Below are 18,522 nucleotides of genomic sequence, written 5' to 3'. Positions count from 1 at the left end.
AGTCAACTTGCATTTGCTGCTGAAAACAACATTAAGACGCATCCAAACAGCAGAGGTTCCTGAGTGAAAGGAGATATTCAAAGAGTTGGAAAACAACGGATGATCAAATCCGTAGAGAGAAGGAACAACAGTGAAGGGAACAGCACTCCCTCTTCTTACAAACACACCCACGTCACACACATCCATGCACACCCACGCAGACGCTCTCCCGGCATGCAAAACACTCACCGTGTGTGAACTGTGTATGTGTGTGTGTGTGTGTGAGAGAGAGAGAGAGAGAGAGAGAGAGAGAGAGTCGTCCCCGGCCAAAGCGCAGCGCTCCAGTGAGAGGCCAAACTCCGCTGAGGCTCTGGAAGCTCCCGGCCTGCCCCCTCCCGCCCATGCCTGTCATGTGACAGTACGCAATGGCAACTAGATACGCCCATTTCCTGCAACCCCCCCCCCCACCACAAACCCACACTCCAACACAGAGTAAAAAGATAGTGTGTAAGAGAGGAGGGGGGGGGGCTCCTTATCTATACTGATATTGAACGAGCCTCCGGGCCCTCTGAATGTCGCTCTCCTAAACTCCTCCAGGGCATGCGGCCCCAATCACGTGACCCCCTCGCCTGCTCCTCCCCGGGGCTCTGCATTCATCGCACCCCATTCATTCCTCTCGCACAGACCTGAGACACGTCAAGCCGCCCGAGATTCCCTTTGTGTGAACCCCCCTTCGCTGGTGCACCGTCGCATTCCGCTCTGAGTGTTCGAGACACAGAACAAACCCTGCGGCGCTCCGGGTCATCGTTGTCGCGCATGACTCCGGGCGGCCTTCTTCACAGCCGTGTGATTCAGGCATTCTTGTGTGATGCGGGGAGGATGTGACAACGTTGGTTCTTTCTCAAAAGTGAGAAAATGTTGAAAAAGCTGGATGTTGCAATTTCACAGCAAAGAGAAAAGTGAACAATCCGGCAGCAACGTCCTCACGCACTGCTAGACAACAACAACAACAACATGAGCATCCAATAAAGGCGTCCTACGTTGATATAATCAGTATATATATTGATGTTGGAATCCAGACATAATGATGAGTAAGATTTAAGTCCAACTCAAAATTGCTTGCAACTTTGAGTTGGATTGCAACTTTCTGTTGAAAAGTCAGAAATGCAGCCTTAAATTATTTATTTCTTCAAACCTGGGAACAAACCAATTACTTTGGCTGATTACTATTCTTATACAAGTGTGTATGCGTGTGATTAAAGAGGAGAGGAAACAGCTGTCTCCAGCCTCACAGGAAGTGTAATTACACAGCAGTGCAGTGGCTGGAGTGGAACCTCACAGCCGCACATGTGCACACGGGGCAACACCTGCATTCCACCAAATAAAGAGTCCGCTTTCTTAAATAGTGGCAACGACCGGCTGGAAGGGTGGATTTCGTTTCGTTGAATTAAACGCGTCTCCAAGCAGCTCGAAGTTAAATTACCAGTCACACCCAGATCAGAATACATAGAATATGAATCTAACTGATTGATATAGGCCTTCAAAATTCTGCACTTTGCCAAAATATATTAAACAAACAAGGACGTCCGTGTGATCGAAACCCGGACTTACCAAATAAGGAGCAGAAATAAACCACCGTTAAACTTAGTTTTACAATGTGGGAAACGCTCCATTTTCCCCAAACCCCCCCCCTCCCCCCATTCCACCTCTCTCCGTCCAAAACTCCACTTTATCAGCCCAATAAAAGTGCAGTGTTTGAAAAGGAAATACTCGAGACGATATAGGAGATAAAGGAGCCTCTGCTAGTTGGATTTCTCATCACCGCAGACCCATTTTGGTGTAATTTACATGGAACACAGGAGTTCTTCCTCACTGGGTTCTTTACAACACCAAGAGGAAAAACATGTTTTCACATAATAATAATAAACACGTTTATTTCTGTACTCCATTTAATGAAAGACATTTAACCCCCATATTCAATTAATTTAACTACGCAGCAGTATCTGCTGACACGGCATATTTGCCCCGTTTAACAAATTAAGTTTTGAACAACTCCGATCTTAAACTTCTCTCTCCGGAGCCAAACTCCAGAGAAACAAACTTTTTCTGAGCTTTCTGTAAATCGGTGTTCGCCCTCGGCACCCAACGTACTCCAATTCACTGCAGGTTTCACTATAGCTCAGTCTGTGTCAACTCAACTACAGCTGTGCGAGCAGACACAGATGTTAACGGGTCAAAACAATATCATTTTCAACACTACAAAAAAAAAAAAAAAAAAAGATTATTATAGACTATTCCCTCCCTGTCAAAGATTCTCCGTGCACGCACAGGCAACCAGCAATCATTGGTTTGATTTGCACGGCATGCTGCTTTGTTCTAGAGGAGCAGGGGACACGATCTAGCTTTGGGGGGGATGGAGCGGCAGAAGGTCGTTGGTGTCAGATATTGGCAGGCGGAGCAGAGGGTCTGACCCCGGACAGCGTCCCCCTGCAGCTGTCCAAGGACATCCACTACAACTTGAGGCATAAAAGTAGCACGAGTCACCGAATTTTACCGTCAGATAAAGAGTGAAGAGGATGACGTGTATGAACGCGTGCGAGCGCAGCACAGGCCTATCAAAAAGGGGAAATGAGTTAATCAATTTCTCAAAATTTACTGGATCATCAGCATCTCTAGCAGCACGGTACATGTTGAGAGCATCGTCAGTACCTCTGTGTGAAAGACGTGGGTGGTGACCACTGAGAAACTACACGTCTCCTTTGTGTGTATTTGACTCTTTGTGTCTTTCCCACAGTGAACACCAACGCGAGTCTTTGTGAATACACAGAGGGAACGTTTATCGAGTCACGGGAAGAAGAAATACTTCGGTTTATAGAGCGCTGATCTGCTTGGTATGTTTTAAATGTAAACTATACTAGCCTAAGCAACGCTTTTACTGATACCTTCCAGGTGTCAGACAACTACCTGTGTGACAGCGCCTCCTGCTGGCTTCTGGTAGAAAAGCAGCAGTACAGAGAATAAACAGGACCATCAAACATAATACAGTAACACAACTTTAACTATTCCCAATCCACAGAGGAGAAAAACATATAGTACATCTATATACAGATATATGGCTTTATAGAATATGTTGTATTGTTCGAAATGCCAACCTTTGATAGGGTGTCTAACACATTTCAGCGAAATTGCACCACAAAAACTGTAATGTATTTTTTTTTATATATATATATGCCGTTTATGCCGTTATGAAAAGGATCCCACCACCGACCACCAGAGGAACCAACCACCGACCACCGGAAGAACCGATCACTTTTCGCACAAGGCGTCACTCCGATCTGCAGGTGCATTGCGGAGAAAACCAATATGGTGTCTAATTTTATCTGGACAGGTTGTGTGTGTGTGAGTTTTTGAACGACAACATGTCGGAATGAAAAGAAGCCCAAATTAAATAGCAATAACTAGTTTTTTGTTTTTTTAAACGTAAGTAGAAAGTCGTCAGAAAAATAAATACTCCGGTAAAGTATAGATACCGTAAGTAGAAGTTTTGGGTATGTGTGTATATATACATTACACACATACACATATATATATATATATATATGAATGAAATAAAACATGTGAGGATAGTGTATAGTATATATATCATCGACCAGCCTATCTGAAAACAGCATGAAAGCACGAGCAACGCTTGCTTAGCCGGTTTGATTTACACCAGAACTGTAACCTAGTTACAGAAAAACATCTCACAAGCAATTGGCGCGCGCGCACACACACACACACACACACACACACATATAGAGAGAGAGAGCGAGAGAGAGATCAGATACCTGACGGCATGACAACAACAACACAGGTGAGCGCCATCATTTTATGATCACTAGTTCTGTTTATAATATTCATCGTGGGACTATGTAAAATGTCTGGGGAAGCAAATCAACTCAAATCTTCTTTGTAAATTGATCAATTGAAATTGAGCGGAAATACACGTTCGTACAGAACGTGCCGTAAGGATTCCTTCCACTACTTGAACTCCTCATAGCACAAACCACAGCAAGAAGCGAACCGGTTTCTATGTTTACCTGGGAGTGGTTTTAAGAAGCACTAATAGAATGTACGACACAGATGATTAATGCATCAAATATCTGTACAGGATGATGGCACGTGTAGATCTGCTCTTCACCTCAGGGTCGGCTGCACACGAAGAGCTTGATTCAATAAACGATTTAAAGGAAATCGACTTTGGTCAATCGGTGCCCAACCACAGTCTTCTGCTGCTCTACTGGTTTGCCAACGCAGTGGAAATCGACGAGAATGACGACATAAGCCTGACTTTTGACCCGGACAGTAGAGCTTACGGCTCGCATTATTATGGTAACTACGAGGGGCTGCTGGACCCGCTGCCTCGGGACAAATCATACCGGTACTACACTATAGGCAGTCTATATCAAGACAGTTCCATGCCACTTCCTCCTTACGTTGTCCGTCCACTGGCCGGGTACGTGGCAGGAAACAGGGACAGAATCATAATTAGGGTCAGGGACCCGGACACCGCTCAGCCGAGGGTAGACCAAGTGTACATCACCCAGCATATTGTAAATCAGGGGGAATATGATCCAGATCACACCTACAGCGTCACTACGGACCTTTTGAGAGAGATCAGACGGTTTTCTGTTGGAGAAAAACAGCAGCTGTTGCAGCTCAGGAACCGCTTTGGAAGCAACGCGGACGTTTCCTCCATCAGAAACACGTGGCGTGAACTCGCTGGACTTGGACTGCTGCTGTTTATCGTGATCAAGGAAAGGTCCTCTTTTCACCAGCAAAACAGCTCGGAAATCCACAACACACCGCAAAACAACTACGGACCACAAAACAACAGCAGATCAGAAAACAACTCTGAACCCCTAAAGAACTACGGACCACCACACGACTCTGAACCCCTAAAGAACTACGGACCACCACACGACTCTGAACCCCTAAAGAACTACGGACCCCAACACGACTCTCAACCCCCAAAGAACTACGGTCCCCAACACGACTCTCAACCCCCAAAGAACTACGGTCCCCAACACGACTCTCAACCCCCAAAGAACTACGGTCCACCACACGACTCTGAACCCCTAAAGAACTACGGACCCCAACACGACTCTGAACCCCTAAAGAACTACGGACCCCAACACGACTCTGAACCCCTAAAGAACTACGGACCCCAACACGACTCTCAACCCCCAAAGAACTACGGTCCACCACACGACTCTCAACCCCCAAAGAACTACGGTCCACCACACGACTCTCAACCCCCAAAGAACTACGGTCCACCACACGACTCTCAACCCCCAAAGAACTACGGTCCACCACACGACTCTCAACCCCCAAAGAACTACGGTCCACCACACGACTCTCAACCCCCAAAGAACTACGGTCCACCACACGACTCTCAACCCCCAAAGAACTACGGTCCACCACACGACTCTCAACCCCCAAAGAACTACGGTCCACCACACGACTCTCAACCCCCGAAGAACTACGGTCCACCACACGACTCTCAACCCCCGAAGAACTACGGTCCACCACACGACTCTGAACCCCTGAAGAACTACGGTCCACCACACGACTCTCAACCCCCAAAGAACTACGGTCCACCACACGACTCTCAACCCCCAAAGAACTACGGTCCACCACACGACTCTCAACCCCCAAAGAACTACGGTCCACCACACGACTCTCAACCCCCAAAGAACTACGGTCCACCACACGACTCTCAACCCCCAAAGAACTACGGTCCACCACACGACTCTCAACCCCCAAAGAACTACGGTCCACCACACGACTCTGAACCCCTAAAGAACTACGGACCAGAAAACTACAAACCACAAAATAACAGCAGATCAGAAAACAAATATGAACTCTTAACCTACAGACCACAAAATAACTTTGAACCAAAAATCACCCACGAACCCGGAGACGTAGAAGCTAATGGGGATGATGACGCTTTAATAATCTGCATTCCTATCGTTTTGTGTTTAATTTGTTTATTCATTTATTTCCTTAAATCATTGAAGATTTATATAACAAAATAAGGGACCATTTGTCCAAAACAAGGTGTGACGGTATCGATGTTTCAAGACGATTATGACCACAAGGCTGCCAGTCTCTAAATTACTGATGTTCAAATGCCAAAAATACTTCAAATCATCAGTCTTAAACTGCTGTGACTATCTGAAGATCCTCAGAAAATTCAATTTGTACACAAGTATAAATATTACAAAACACTGATCTGGCAACACTGCCCTGCTTGAGCATTTTAATCTAATAGAAATCATTCTTCCTGTAACTAGTAGATACAAAGAGTTAGTTAAAAAAAAATTAAAAGTGAAAGGCTCCATGATGTATTACTATATTATTATGACAGATTTGATTAAAATAATTTTATTTTTTTATTTATATAATATATATATATTATATATATATATATATATATATATATATATAATATATATATATAATATATATATAATATATATATTATATATATAATATATATATTATATATAATATATATATTATATATATAATATATATATATATATATATATAAATAAATAAATAAATAAATAAAAGGAGTTTCTCTAATCTTAAGTCCATAAAACGTATCTAATATTAAATGTATTTTTAGCATGAGTTCAACTACGTGACGGCAGCAGACTGACAGGAGCTCTCGTTATTCTATGATCACGTTTTCTTTTTAGTATTCAACGTTGCACTTTGCCAACAGTTGGGACGTAGAATAAAGCTGGGACACACCCACTGTCACTGTACTTTAACAAAGCTGTACTGGTTGTCAGTTTCATTTACAGCGAAGCTGTAAAGCAGGTTTGCGACACTTTCTCATAAACGAACAGTTACCCGGCGGCAGCAGTCTTACTCAGGTGAGTTCTTGCATGTTCTGATGCCTAGTTTTGTTTAATTAGTATTTTATGTAAATATTTTGTCCTCAATTTCATCGTTACACTGCAACTCAACAAGGAAAGACTTTCTATTGAAACATTAAAGAGGAAGTTGATAATAACAATTTGATTAAATCAGGGTGCTGAAGCCTCTTCAGATAAGAGATAATAACATCAGATAAACTTACAAATAAATATTTGCACAGAATGAGAACTGTTATTTCTTTCATAATACACCTACAAATGGCCACCGGACTAATCAAAACATAATAATTTGATGCATCTCCAGTTAAAAAGATTTAGTATAGATTAAGAAAGTACAGTGTGGATAAATAAATGGGATAAATAATGTATAATATCCATACAGGATGATGAAGATGGCAGGAAGAGCCATGATCTGCTGTGTAGCTCTGCTTCTCATCCCGACCACAGTGTCAGCTGCACAGAGATCGCTAAATTCAATCAACGATCTGAAGAAAATCCCCTTTGGTCAATCGGTGCCCATATGCAGTCTTCTGCTGCTCTACTGGTTTGCCAACGCTGTTGACATCGAAGGCAACGACACCATGACGCTGACTTTTAACCCAGACAACAGAGATTATGGCTCACATCATTATGGTAACTATGAAGGACTGCTGGACCCGCTGCCTCGGGGTAATTCATACAAGTATTACACTATTGGTAGTCTCAATCAAGACAGGGGAATGTCACTCCCTCACTATGTTGTCAGTCCCCCAGCAACAGTGTATGGAGAAAGAAACAGGGACAGAATCATTGTTCGTATCACGCAGCCAAACATAGGAATGCGAGCGGTGCAGAGGATAGACCAAGTGTACATCACTCAGCACATTGATAATCGGAGAGAATATGATCCAGATCACACCTACAGGATCACTGCTAACCTCTTGAGAGAGATCAGACGGTTTTCCGTTGGACAAAACCAACAGCGGCTGTTGCAATTGAGTGACCATTTTGGAAGCAACGCTGCAGTTTCCTCCATCAGAAGCACATGGGGGAACCTCGCTGGCTTTGGACTGCTGCTGTTAATTGTGATCCAGGGGAGCCGCTCTTTTTTTCAGCAAAGCTACACACAAGGAAGCAACTTCACACCTCAAAGCTACTACACACAGCAAAGCTACACACCAGGAAGCAACTTCACACCTCAAAGCAACTACGGACGTGCAAACATGCAAAATGATGGTTTTGTGATGTGCATTATTCTTGCATTAGTAGTGGTTGTTTTTGTCTTTGTCGTATTTGGTCTTGCAACACATGGCAAGTAGCTGGCGAGAGCGGAGGAAGAACAGTAGATGGTGTAAACCGAGGTGAGACGGTACAGCTTTTTAAAGGGGGATTAGGACCTTGAAGCCAGCAATCTATTGAAAGAAATAAACAAGGATCAAGCAGTACTTGTGAATAAGGAGTATTACTTTGATTTAACTCCTCATATTCAATTTTATTGTTTACTTTATTATGTTTGTGGTGAAATATTATTCTTGGTATATCGTCTGGTGACGTGCTGCCAAATTCCTTCAATTCCCGATGTCCGAGTATCTTTAGAATGTTCAGACCTTGTTGGAAAAACTGCAATAATGTTCCACTTTCGTACGACAGAAAGTCCATGCTCATCTGCACAGAGGTACACGGTGTTCTGGGTCATCTGATAATCAAGACGTTTGTGCGTCAATGTTCATAATCTTGTGGTGCCAGAGATGATCGTCTACATCCGAGGGCGACTACCAGCACTTGGGTTTTGCCCAGAACCCCCACCCTGTTTTTCTTGCAACTATGTGTTTCTGCTACAAAGATGAAGACCTTGGAGTAGCCTTGACGCAGGACTTGTGTGTGTGTGTGTGAGAGCAAAATCTAACTGAGCAAAATCTTTCATTGTATATTATAATACACTCATCTTGCATGGTCATTAAGCTTCAAGATTCATTCAGGCAACACTGAAATGCTTTAATCTAATAGAAAATACTCCCAGGTCATTCTTCCTGTACCTGAGAGAGGTACAACGGACTCTACGCTCTGTTAACAGCATTTGTAATTGATCATGTTTTACCTTTAAAAAAAATAAAACAAGTTTATTTCAGCTTTGGTTTTCTTTCTATTAAACCATAATTCTCAAATCAGAATGAGTATTTATTTGAATACAAAAAAACGTTTGTTAGCCACTTCCACTCTCTCGAGAATGAAAACAAATCCAAAACAGTTTTATTATGCAACTTCCAGTCAATAGAAGCAACTCTGTAATTTCACAGTTTCATTTTCAAGGAAACGGTAACCAAGAGGAAGCTGAACAGCCTCACACAAAACACACAGATCAGAGGGGGAACAGCAGCAGACAAACGCAGGTGAGCTCTCTTTAATCTATGATCACGTTTGTTTTTAGTAACTACCAGGCACTATTCTACATAATTGGTGAAGCACTTTAATTTGTATGGTGTATTGACAGTAACTTAAAAGTAAAAATACTTCATTTGGTGAACTTAGGCTGCAAAAATGCAGATGTGGAGACTGTCCCAGTTTATTGGTGCAGGCGTATAAAGGCTGCTCAGACTTCACTAAAGGCTCCAGTGTATAACAAACTTATGGCAGATTGTAAATAGCCTTTGTTGTAAATCGGTACAAAGTACAAGGAAATCAGTCAGGGTGGGGCCAGGTTAGTTTCAGGTTGTTGTTTTTTGAACTGATCTCACATTTAGAAATACACATATACAGAACACTAACATGTAAAAAAAAAAAAAAAAAACAAGTGCTGCAGTTTCTCTATCTTTTGCACAAAGATTGGACCTTCATCCGAAGGACACACCGACTGTCAACCCTTTTTGCAGTCACGTGACGGGGAACCAACAGACTGCTGAGAAGTAACGCAGTATTAATTCGATTTCCTGAAAGGCTGGTTTTGCAGTTTCATTTACAGCGAAGCAATAACGTAGAAGTTGTGACACACTTATTCTCAAACGATCAGATACCCGGCGGCAGCAGACTTACTCAGGTGAGTTCTCTTACTCCGATGTTCCGTTCGAGAGTTTTGTATCAGTAAGTCTTTTGTGAGCGTGAGATCATTGTTACACTGAACTCAAAGAGGAAACACTATGTTGAAACATTAAAAGGGGAACAACAACACCAACTTGAGGATATTCACTTAATTTGATTAAATCAGGGTGCTGAAGCCTCTTTAACATCAGATAATCTTACAAGTACATATTTGCACAGAATGAGAAGAGTTTGTTCCTTCGTAATAGCGGCATGGTTCTCGTCAGTATGAGCAGAAGGAACAACAACAAACAAATCTTGTTTAGTCTTCAAATGGCCACCTGATCAAATCGGGAGAAATTTGATGCATCACAGGTTCCAAATATATAGTATGGATTAAGAAAGTACAGTATGGATGAATAATGACAATTAACTTTAATATATAGGTTTACACAGGTTAAAGAAGATGGCAGGAAGCGCCGTGACCTGCTGTGTAGCTCTGCTCCTCGTCCTGACCTCCGTGTCAGCTGGACAGACGAAGCTTAAGTCAATCACCGATTTGAAGAAAATCAACTTTGCTCAATCCGTGCCCAAGCACAGTCTTTTGCTGCTCTACTGGTTTGCCGACGCTGTTGACATCGACAACAACAACATCATATCGCTGACCTTTGACCCAAACGCAGGGGATTATGGCTCACATCATTATGGGAACTATGAAGGACTGCTGGACCCGCTGCCTTGGGGAAACGAATACCAGTACTACACTATTGGTAATCTCAACCAAGAAACCGTCGTGCCACTTCCTCCTTATGTTCGCCATCCCCCAGCAACGGAGTACTTCGGTAGAAACAGGGACAGAATCATAATTCGCATCAGGAGGCAGAACACACAAGGGCAAGATCTGCAGAGGATAGACCAGGTCTACATCACACAGCATTATGACACTTCGGAGAACCTGGGAACCCCGTATGATCCACATCACACCTACAGGATCACCGTCAACTTCTTGAGAGAGATCAGACAGTTTTCCGTTGGACAAAACCGACAGCAACTGGGGCAACTCAGAAACGACTTTGGAAGCAACGCTGACGTTTCCTCCATCAGAAACACATGGGGGGACCTCGCTGGCCTTGGACTGCTGCTGTTTATCGTGATCCAGGAAAAGTACTCCTTCAAAAGTCCCAACAACAGACCGAAAACCACGAGAAGTCCTCAGAGCAATGCTTCAAGAAGCAACACCAACATCCCGAGACCTATTCAAAACCAATGTTATGTTGCAATAGATTTCAATAACTATGAGGACCAAAATCGCAGCCGGGCGACTAGGAACATAGAATCAGGCCCTGACAATAACTCACCTCCCCGCCGGCGGAGATGCCTTTGCATTTGTTGCATTTGCTGTATTGCCACCTTTTTCTTAATTTCATTGGGTGTTATATTATTTGTTTTGTATCAAAAAGAAATTATATGAGAAAACGTTTTGTATTGTCAATTGAATTGCTGTGCAGCAGTCTCAATATTAAAAAAAAGGTGGAATCTAATGAAATGTGAAATATAGTAAAAATAAGGAGAAAGTCCGATAAAAAAAAAAAAAATCTGGATAATGAATGATAAACAGGGTAACAGTGGACATTAGGTGGCCACACAGTATACAACACAGAATGTGCATAATCATGTCCACGATATTGCAGTTAGTATTTGACCGTGTCCAGTGAGTCAGTGGTTAGAATAAGGATCATGATAAAACTGTTCATGTGAATTGTTTAAATATCCGGTTCATTTGTTATGAAAAAAGTATTTGAACCGAGCAAAATGCATTTCATTGTAGATTATAAGGCAGTGCTTTGATCCTTAAGCTCCAAGCTTAAGTTATGCAACAAAGTCAAGCTGCAGCATGTAAAATCCAACCGTAATGACTCGCTCATTACGTGTCTGATAGGGATGACGCAAATGTATAATGCACTGATAAATAATGTGGTGGAAATAAAAGGCTTTTTACTGCTTACATGTTACACATTGTTGATCAGATATTGTGTAATGAGGGAATGGTCTTAAATGTTTGAAAGGGACTTATGTTTGGACCTAAACTGTTAGGTCCAAAATTCACCCAAATTAAAAATCAAAATCAAGGAAAATTGTGATTTTTGTGCGTGTCCCTCTTGACACATTTCAAGATGTTTGTCCAGTGTTCCTAATTAAGCAACTTTGTTGGTAGATTTAGCTTTTCAGACTAGCCTGGACACATCTTCAAACAGCACTAAGCAAGAAATTGAGCTATTTATAAAATAAGGGTTGGCACTTACAGCAACTTTTGGAAAGTGACTCAACTGCTAAAATGCACGCATTTGCCCTCTAAATGGCACAAAAACAACATGTGCCTCCTCCATCTCGGCTTCAACAGGCGCTCGGCTGGTGCACAGGCACAAAAGCCTGGAGACAGCTGGAAAGAGATGCAAAGGGCACACATTATTATTAGCAGCTTGTACCTATAGTTGATCCGTTTGGTAGCATCTTAACTACCGATAGAAAGCTTAAAACTATAATTGTTCAGAACGTGAAGGTTTACTAGTTAAGAAAAAAAAGCACTGTTCAATAATTAAATATGTTGTTTTTAAAAATGTTTATATTCTACAAATAAAAATATGTGATAATGAACAAACTAATCTATCAAATTGTCAGCAGTCAGCTACATCGGAGAAAGCAAGACGGTAGCGCCATTTCGTCCTTTACAGCGAAGCGACAACCTAGAAGAAGTATTTTTTGTCAGCGTCTTATCCGCTTTGTGGTTTCATTGTTACACTGCAGCTCAACATGAAACATTAACATCAGAAACATTAAAAGGGAATTTGGTCATAAAAACACTAACCTGGGAGGATATTCACTCAGCTTCTTTAACATCTGATAGACTTACAAATACACATTTGCACAGAATGAGCAATGAGAATTTATTGCTTTGTGACAAGTTAATGCATCACAGATTACAATATATATATATTGATGAATAATGGGAGAAATAATGTGTGTGTGTACACAGGTTGATGAAGATGGCAGGAAACGCCGTGACCTGCTGTGTAGCTCTGCTCCTCGTCCTGACCTCCGTGTCAGCTGGACAGACGAAGCTTAAGTCAATCACCGATTTGAAGAAAATCAACTTTGCTCAATCCGTGCCCAAGCACAGTCTTTTGCTGCTCTACTGGTTTGCCGACGCTGTTGACATCGATGCCAACAACATCATATCGCTGACCTTTGACCCAAACGCAGGGGATTATGGCTCACATCATTATGGGAACTATGAAGGACTGCTGGACCCGCTGCCTTGGGGAAACGAATACCAGTACTACACTATTGGTAATCTCAACCAAGAAACCTTCGTGCCACTTCCTCCTTATGTTCGCCATCCCCCAGCAACGGAGTACTTCGGTAGAAACAGGGACAGAATCATAATTCGCATCAGGAGGCAGAACACACAAGGGCAAGATCTGCAGAGGATAGACCAGGTCTACATCACACAGCATTATGACACTTCGGAGAACCTGGGAACCCTGTATGATCCACATCACACCTACAGGATCACCGTCAACTTCTTGAGAGAGATCAGACAGTTTTCCGTTGGACAAAACCGACAGCAACTGGGGCAACTCCGAAACGACTTTGGAAGCAACGCTGACGTTTCCTCCATCAGAAACACATGGGGGGACCTCGCTGGCCTTGGACTGCTGCTGTTTATCGTGATCCAGGAAAAGTACTCCTTCAAAAGTCCCAACAACAGACCGAAAACCATGAGAAGTCCTCAAAGCAATTTTTCAAGAAGCAACACCAACATCCCGAGACCTATTCGAAACCAAGGTTATGTTGCAATAGATGTCAGTAGCGATGAGGACCAAAATCATAGCTTTGTGACCATGAACATAGAATCAGGCTTTGACAATAACTCTCCTCCCCAGAACAGCTGGTGCAAATGGATTAGCATTTGCTCTATTGTCATTGTTTTAATTATATTACTTGTTTTTTTGTTTAAAAAAATGATATGAGAAAACGTGTCAATAATAAAAAAGGAAAAATAAGTCCTAATAATGTAATAATCAGGATAATTTATAAGCAGGGGAGCAGTGGACATTAGTTTAGGTTGCATAGAGGTGGCCTTACAGAAGGTGCATGCTTATGTCCACAATATTGCAGTTAGTATTCCACCGTGTCCCGTGAGTCAGTAGTTAGAATAAGGTAAAATTAATATTTGTGAATTGTATAAATATCCGGTGAATTTGATACGAAAAGGGTATTTGAACCGAGCAAAATGCATTTTATTGTATATTATAATGCTTAAGCATGTCAAATCGAGCAGTAATAACTCACTGATGATTAATTATATGTCTGATAGGGATGAAACAAATGTATATTGCACTGATAAAAGGATTTTTTTAATGCTTATATGTTACAAATTGTTGATCTGATATATTGTTGCGTGCATTCGTCCATATTCTATGTTGTAGTATATTAGCTTATTTTGTAAATGTTGTTTTGAGTATTCTTTGCTGAAATTGTTTATTATAGTTAAGTCAGACTGATGTACTTTTGTTCGGTGTTTTCATTTTAAGTTCAAGGAAACTGGATGAACACAAGCCAGACACACAGATAGACGATTTATCATCAAGCCATTCACTTGTGACACGCACAAGTCTTTGTTTCTAGCCAAGTCCAAGGCCGCCTGAAAAAAAGAAAGAAATTGATCTTCCTGTTTATGTGTGAATGCGGTTTAAATGTGATGGAGACAAGATAACACTGAGCAGGCCAGCGCGAGACCCAGCTGATGAAAAGATGATGAGTCATCGAGAACTGCAGCCGCCGACTACGCTTTCAGAATATTATTATTATTATTAAGAAAGATTCCAAGAGCCAATGTTGAATAACAAAACAGGGACTGCGGTTCCTTAGGAAAAATTAGGTTCATTTATTTATGACACAGTGAGCTGAAAGTTGACATTCGTGTTGTTCGCTCTCACTTCCAGTTACGAGCATTCTGGGACATTTATTGAACAAAAACACAATTGTGTTCATTATTTTTCTAGTAAATGATTAATGAAACTTGTATGAACAGCAGTCCATGTTGATTTTTCTAAATGATATACAACATAGAAAATCAGCTAAACTAAATACTCCATATGTGCGGTTGTGCTTTAAAAAAAATAAAACCATTAAAATTGTAAATTCTGACTACGCTTAATGACAAATTCCTCAAGTATGACGACAGATAAAAGTATTATCTGAAAGGAGTTTGACGCCATTCTTTTCAGTAAAACAGTGGGGAAATACTTGAATGACCTCCCCAGAAAACACAGCGGTCAGTGTCCGTGTCGCGGGGGAGTGAGAGGATGGAAGGAGAATGATTACTTTGACACCAAGAGCTTGCAGATCATCACAACGCGTTTCTCATGCAGCCACCTTTCCATTTACGTCCAGCTGTGAGAATTCCCAGATGATTTGATTTAATGGAGCTGCAATTATTCACCGGTACTGCAGAGTCGTCCATTACCAGCGAGTCACACGTCCACTGAAATGAGCTAAAGCACCAACAGGAACCCACTATACACAATGAGTGTAGGCACTTCCAATGCATTGCACTTGCAAAAACACGTTATACAGCAAATTATTTAATATGCAAACCGAACCCCCCCAAAAAATGATGCGATGTAAACAAGAGTAGATGCAGCAGAATGCTACATGCTATGTAACATGCAACGCAGCAGCAGACAAAACGGGCGGCGCTCTGGGACAGGAAACTGAAGTGAGCAGCGTGCTGAAGGAATGAATGTGTGCGTCTGTCCGTCCACGTGGGATCACATCCTGTTGAAGCACGAGACTACAAACAGCTGCTCGTGATTAGCCAACAAATCAAGCGAACAACAGCACACGTCACACAGCGGCGTGCGCCTCACAACAGGCGCCACATTCTTGACGTCCTCATCCGTGTGAGGATGAATGCACGTATTCAATACGAATACTTGTATGTGAGCACAGAGACACAAACACACCAAGAGCCCGGAAGCAAGTAGATCTGAAATACCCCATCAGCCGTCAGGCAACCAGCTAATTGGCCTAACGGGACGCATGAAACAAAACACACTTCCCTCCGGATTCGGTGTCGATACAAGCAGTAAAGTAAACAGAGAGACAGACTCAGTTTCCCCCTTTTCAAAAAATACAAAAGGATTAAAGAGAACAAGAAGAATGCGTCTGAATCCACAGTGCGTGTACTTGTTGAGGAAATGGAACATAAATTGTACTTTCGGACCATTCATCAAAGCAGTGCGGCCTGTCAGCTTTTAGGTTGTTAGGGTTTACTACCAAATCACTTGAGGTTAAAGTGGGCGTGTCTCAGTTTGTTTTTCTTCCAGACCGTGCGGGTTCTTTGCAAGAAATCTCTTGCGCGCTTTAAGCCGCCGCCCCCATGTTTCCGCTTCTTCCCTCGTGCCCACTGAACCTCCGCTTTCTTTCTCCCTCTCTCGCTTTCCCCAACTCGTATCTGCTCATTGTTTCTTCTCCAGCTTCTTTTAAGCAGCGCCTCCCGCCTTCCACGTGCACCGCTGAGCAGAAAGGTGGTAATCTGAGCTAAAATGTGGCTGAAGTTGAGACTTAATCCTTTCACCCCCCCGCCTTCTACTAAAATGAGGCCACAGTTCAGATATTTAGCATGCATATTTGCAGAGTGATTCACCTACTACCGAAGAAACCATGGCCTCGGCCAAAAGTCAGACATCAACGTTAGCCCCTTCTTGTCTGCAGAATAAGCGACTGACGCAGACACACAGTGTGAAAAGAGGAAATTGGAGGTTTACTATTTTTATGTTGAAGGTTTTATGACCTCCGCATTTGGAATGTTTCAGCCGCCCACGCCTGGATACTCCTCAACCAGCGCGAGCAACCCATGAGCACAGCGGCCTCTAGATTAGTTACACCCACATGAGTTTCACCAGGAAACCGAGAAAAGTTGTGATAAGCCGATGCATTAAAGCATCGCAAATAAAATCCAATCTAGATAATCATAGGATTTCTGCCAGAATATGAACAATACAGAGTTTGTCCACAAGGTGTCGCTTAAGGAAAGGTCATGAGGTGAACTTAAATATCAGGTTTCATCAATAGTGCCTCTGCACTGATTCGATTTTGGATGGCTTCCATGATAATTTACCTTAATGTGAAAAAATGACAATAGAAGTGAGGTGTAACTTGCAAAAGTCAAGCAAGCAATTAACAGAAAAGGAAAGTCAAAAGACCAAAAAGATCAGTACCTAACAAAACTTGCTTCGTCCCTATCAGCGCCTACGTCCTTTCCAACACACAATAAACTAAGGTTTCCAGTGAGGGAGCTCAGTTTTCTAACTCGTACTTCTGAAAGGCCTCTTTGAGAGGAACCCTGGGATTCTCCTCATCACTCTGCCTGACCTACATTCAGTCAGTCTAGACTTGTCCACATGCACAAACCAGATAGTGGAGATAACAGAAGAGGAGGAGAGGCTTCACTGCATCAGCGATCCCACATTGATGCCATTTCATTTCACACAGCAGTGTTAGTTTAGAAAAGCTCGCTGAGCTGATCAGGTACTCACTGTGTGCTGGCCGGGCCAGGGGGGCCTCTGTGACAGGGGACCGCATCCTCTCCACCCTCGGCTCTGCCAGGGAAGGCGGAGGAGCACTGGGAGCTGGAGGCGGGTGGTTGTGGTGGTAGTCGTCGTCGTCCTCCAGTGCGCCGCTCGGCACCAATCCGTCCGGCTGCCTGAAGACGGGCATCTCCGGCCTCCTCGAGGCCCCCTCGACGGAGCCGGTGCTCGGGGACGCGGGCTCCCCTCTTCTCTGGGGGGGCTCGGGGATCCTCGAGATCGGCGGCGAGGACAGCTGGGCGTCGACCCTCTTGGGCGGCGCCGGGGGGTCGTGGGGCCGCGTGGCGCTGAGCTCCGCCCGCCGGTTTGCGGAGCCGGCGACGGAGTTGGAGGAGCTGTCCAGGTGAGTACTCCGATTGCTCAAGCTGACCTCGGGGCGCTTGAGACCAAAGCGGGCAATGCCAGCGCTGGGTGAGCTGTCAATCTGCTTAGAGGACACCTCAATGGACATCTCGGTGCGGCGGGACGAGGCCGCGTCGGGGTTACGGCCCGGTAACTCCACGCGCCTCATGCCCGCCTTCGGGGAGCGCGGGTTGGAGGACTCCGAGGGGGAGGATCTGGTGGAGGAGAAGTCGGAGTTGCGGGAGCTCAGGTCGTAGCTGCGCTGGCTGGACGCGGAGGAGGACGATGAGCGGAGGGGGTTGGTGTTCCGGCGAGTCAGGGGCGAGGAGGTCGCGGAGGAATCCGCCTCCTCCACCTCGAACGACCGCTTCAGCGCTGGAAGACACAGAGCATTCGAGGTCAGAAGGGAAACGGATGCATTTGACCTTTTAGATGCTGGTTCAGGAGCTCAATGATATTTCCCTCTGCATTTCAGGGTCATTATGCGAACAAAACGTGGTCAACAAGTCCGAAGCGAAGATCCTGGAGTGGTGATCATTTGCGTGACCTTTAGCCTTGAACTCCATTAGAGACACAGCAACATGTGCAGCAACTCAAACCACAAGCAGCACCACCTGTGCATT

At 43.5% G+C, this 18,522-nt stretch overlaps 4 protein-coding genes across 15 annotated transcripts in view; 3 read left to right on the top strand and 1 right to left on the bottom strand.

Moving 5' to 3' along the window:
- Positions 1 to 18,522, bottom strand: part of LOC120827567 (septin-9) — a 55,941-nt gene that overhangs the window by 13,699 nt on the left and 23,720 nt on the right. For 4 of the 6 annotated variants that reach the window (XM_040190553.2, XM_040190557.2, XM_040190555.2 and 1 more), the window contains one exon: positions 17,507 to 18,274. In XM_040190553.2, the coding sequence (XP_040046487.2) occupies positions 17,507 to 18,274 (768 nt within the window). Of the gene's footprint in view, positions 1 to 228; positions 385 to 9,917; positions 10,024 to 17,506; positions 18,275 to 18,522 lie in introns of those variants that run through there. The other 2 variants (XM_040190560.2, XM_040190558.2) reach the window with 2 other exon arrangements.
- Positions 3,749 to 6,252, top strand: LOC144384536 (uncharacterized). Its single transcript, XM_078083859.1, has 2 exons — positions 3,749 to 3,832; positions 4,130 to 6,252. The coding sequence occupies exon 2, from the start codon at positions 4,131 to 4,133 to the stop codon at positions 6,054 to 6,056; it is 1,926 nt and encodes a 641-aa protein (XP_077939985.1). The 5' UTR covers positions 3,749 to 3,832; position 4,130; the 3' UTR covers positions 6,057 to 6,252.
- LOC120827570 (uncharacterized) lies at positions 6,766 to 9,054 on the top strand. Its single transcript, XM_040190568.2, has 2 exons — positions 6,766 to 6,905; positions 7,291 to 9,054. Exon 2 carries the CDS (start codon positions 7,292 to 7,294, stop codon positions 8,204 to 8,206), a length of 915 nt encoding a protein of 304 aa, XP_040046502.2. The 5' UTR covers positions 6,766 to 6,905; position 7,291; the 3' UTR covers positions 8,207 to 9,054.
- On the top strand, positions 9,101 to 14,468 carry LOC120827569 (uncharacterized). 7 transcript variants are annotated; one of them, XM_078083866.1, is made up of 3 exons: positions 9,101 to 9,277; positions 9,710 to 9,921; positions 12,937 to 14,468. In XM_078083866.1, the coding sequence occupies exon 3, from the start codon at positions 12,941 to 12,943 to the stop codon at positions 13,931 to 13,933; it is 993 nt and encodes a 330-aa protein (XP_077939992.1). In that variant the 5' UTR covers positions 9,101 to 9,277; positions 9,710 to 9,921; positions 12,937 to 12,940; the 3' UTR covers positions 13,934 to 14,468. The 7 variants fall into 7 exon arrangements, with proteins under 7 accessions (XP_077939992.1, XP_077939988.1, XP_077939989.1 ...); XM_078083862.1 differs by lacking the exon at positions 12,937 to 14,468 and adding an exon at positions 10,359 to 12,037 and having other exon boundaries at positions 9,149 to 9,277; XM_078083863.1 differs by lacking the exons at positions 9,710 to 9,921; positions 12,937 to 14,468 and adding an exon at positions 10,349 to 12,037 and having other exon boundaries at positions 9,163 to 9,277.

Source organism: Gasterosteus aculeatus, chromosome 11, assembly GCF_964276395.1.
Source record: "Gasterosteus aculeatus chromosome 11, fGasAcu3.hap1.1, whole genome shotgun sequence".
Lineage (NCBI taxonomy): Eukaryota > Metazoa > Chordata > Actinopteri > Perciformes > Gasterosteidae > Gasterosteus > Gasterosteus aculeatus.
The sequence above is the reverse complement of the archived record's forward strand: the minus strand, read 5'-3'. Positions and strand labels throughout refer to the sequence as shown.

Bases quoted from the DNA above. Each gene is read 5' to 3' on its own strand.
- LOC144384536 (XM_078083859.1), top strand. From the start codon at position 4,131: ATGATGGCACGTGTAGATCTGCTCTTCACCTCAGGGTCGGCTGCACAC.
- LOC120827570 (XM_040190568.2), top strand. From the start codon at position 7,292: ATGATGAAGATGGCAGGAAGAGCCATGATCTGCTGTGTAGCTCTGCTT.
- LOC120827569 (XM_078083862.1), top strand. From the start codon at position 10,369: ATGGCAGGAAGCGCCGTGACCTGCTGTGTAGCTCTGCTCCTCGTCCTG.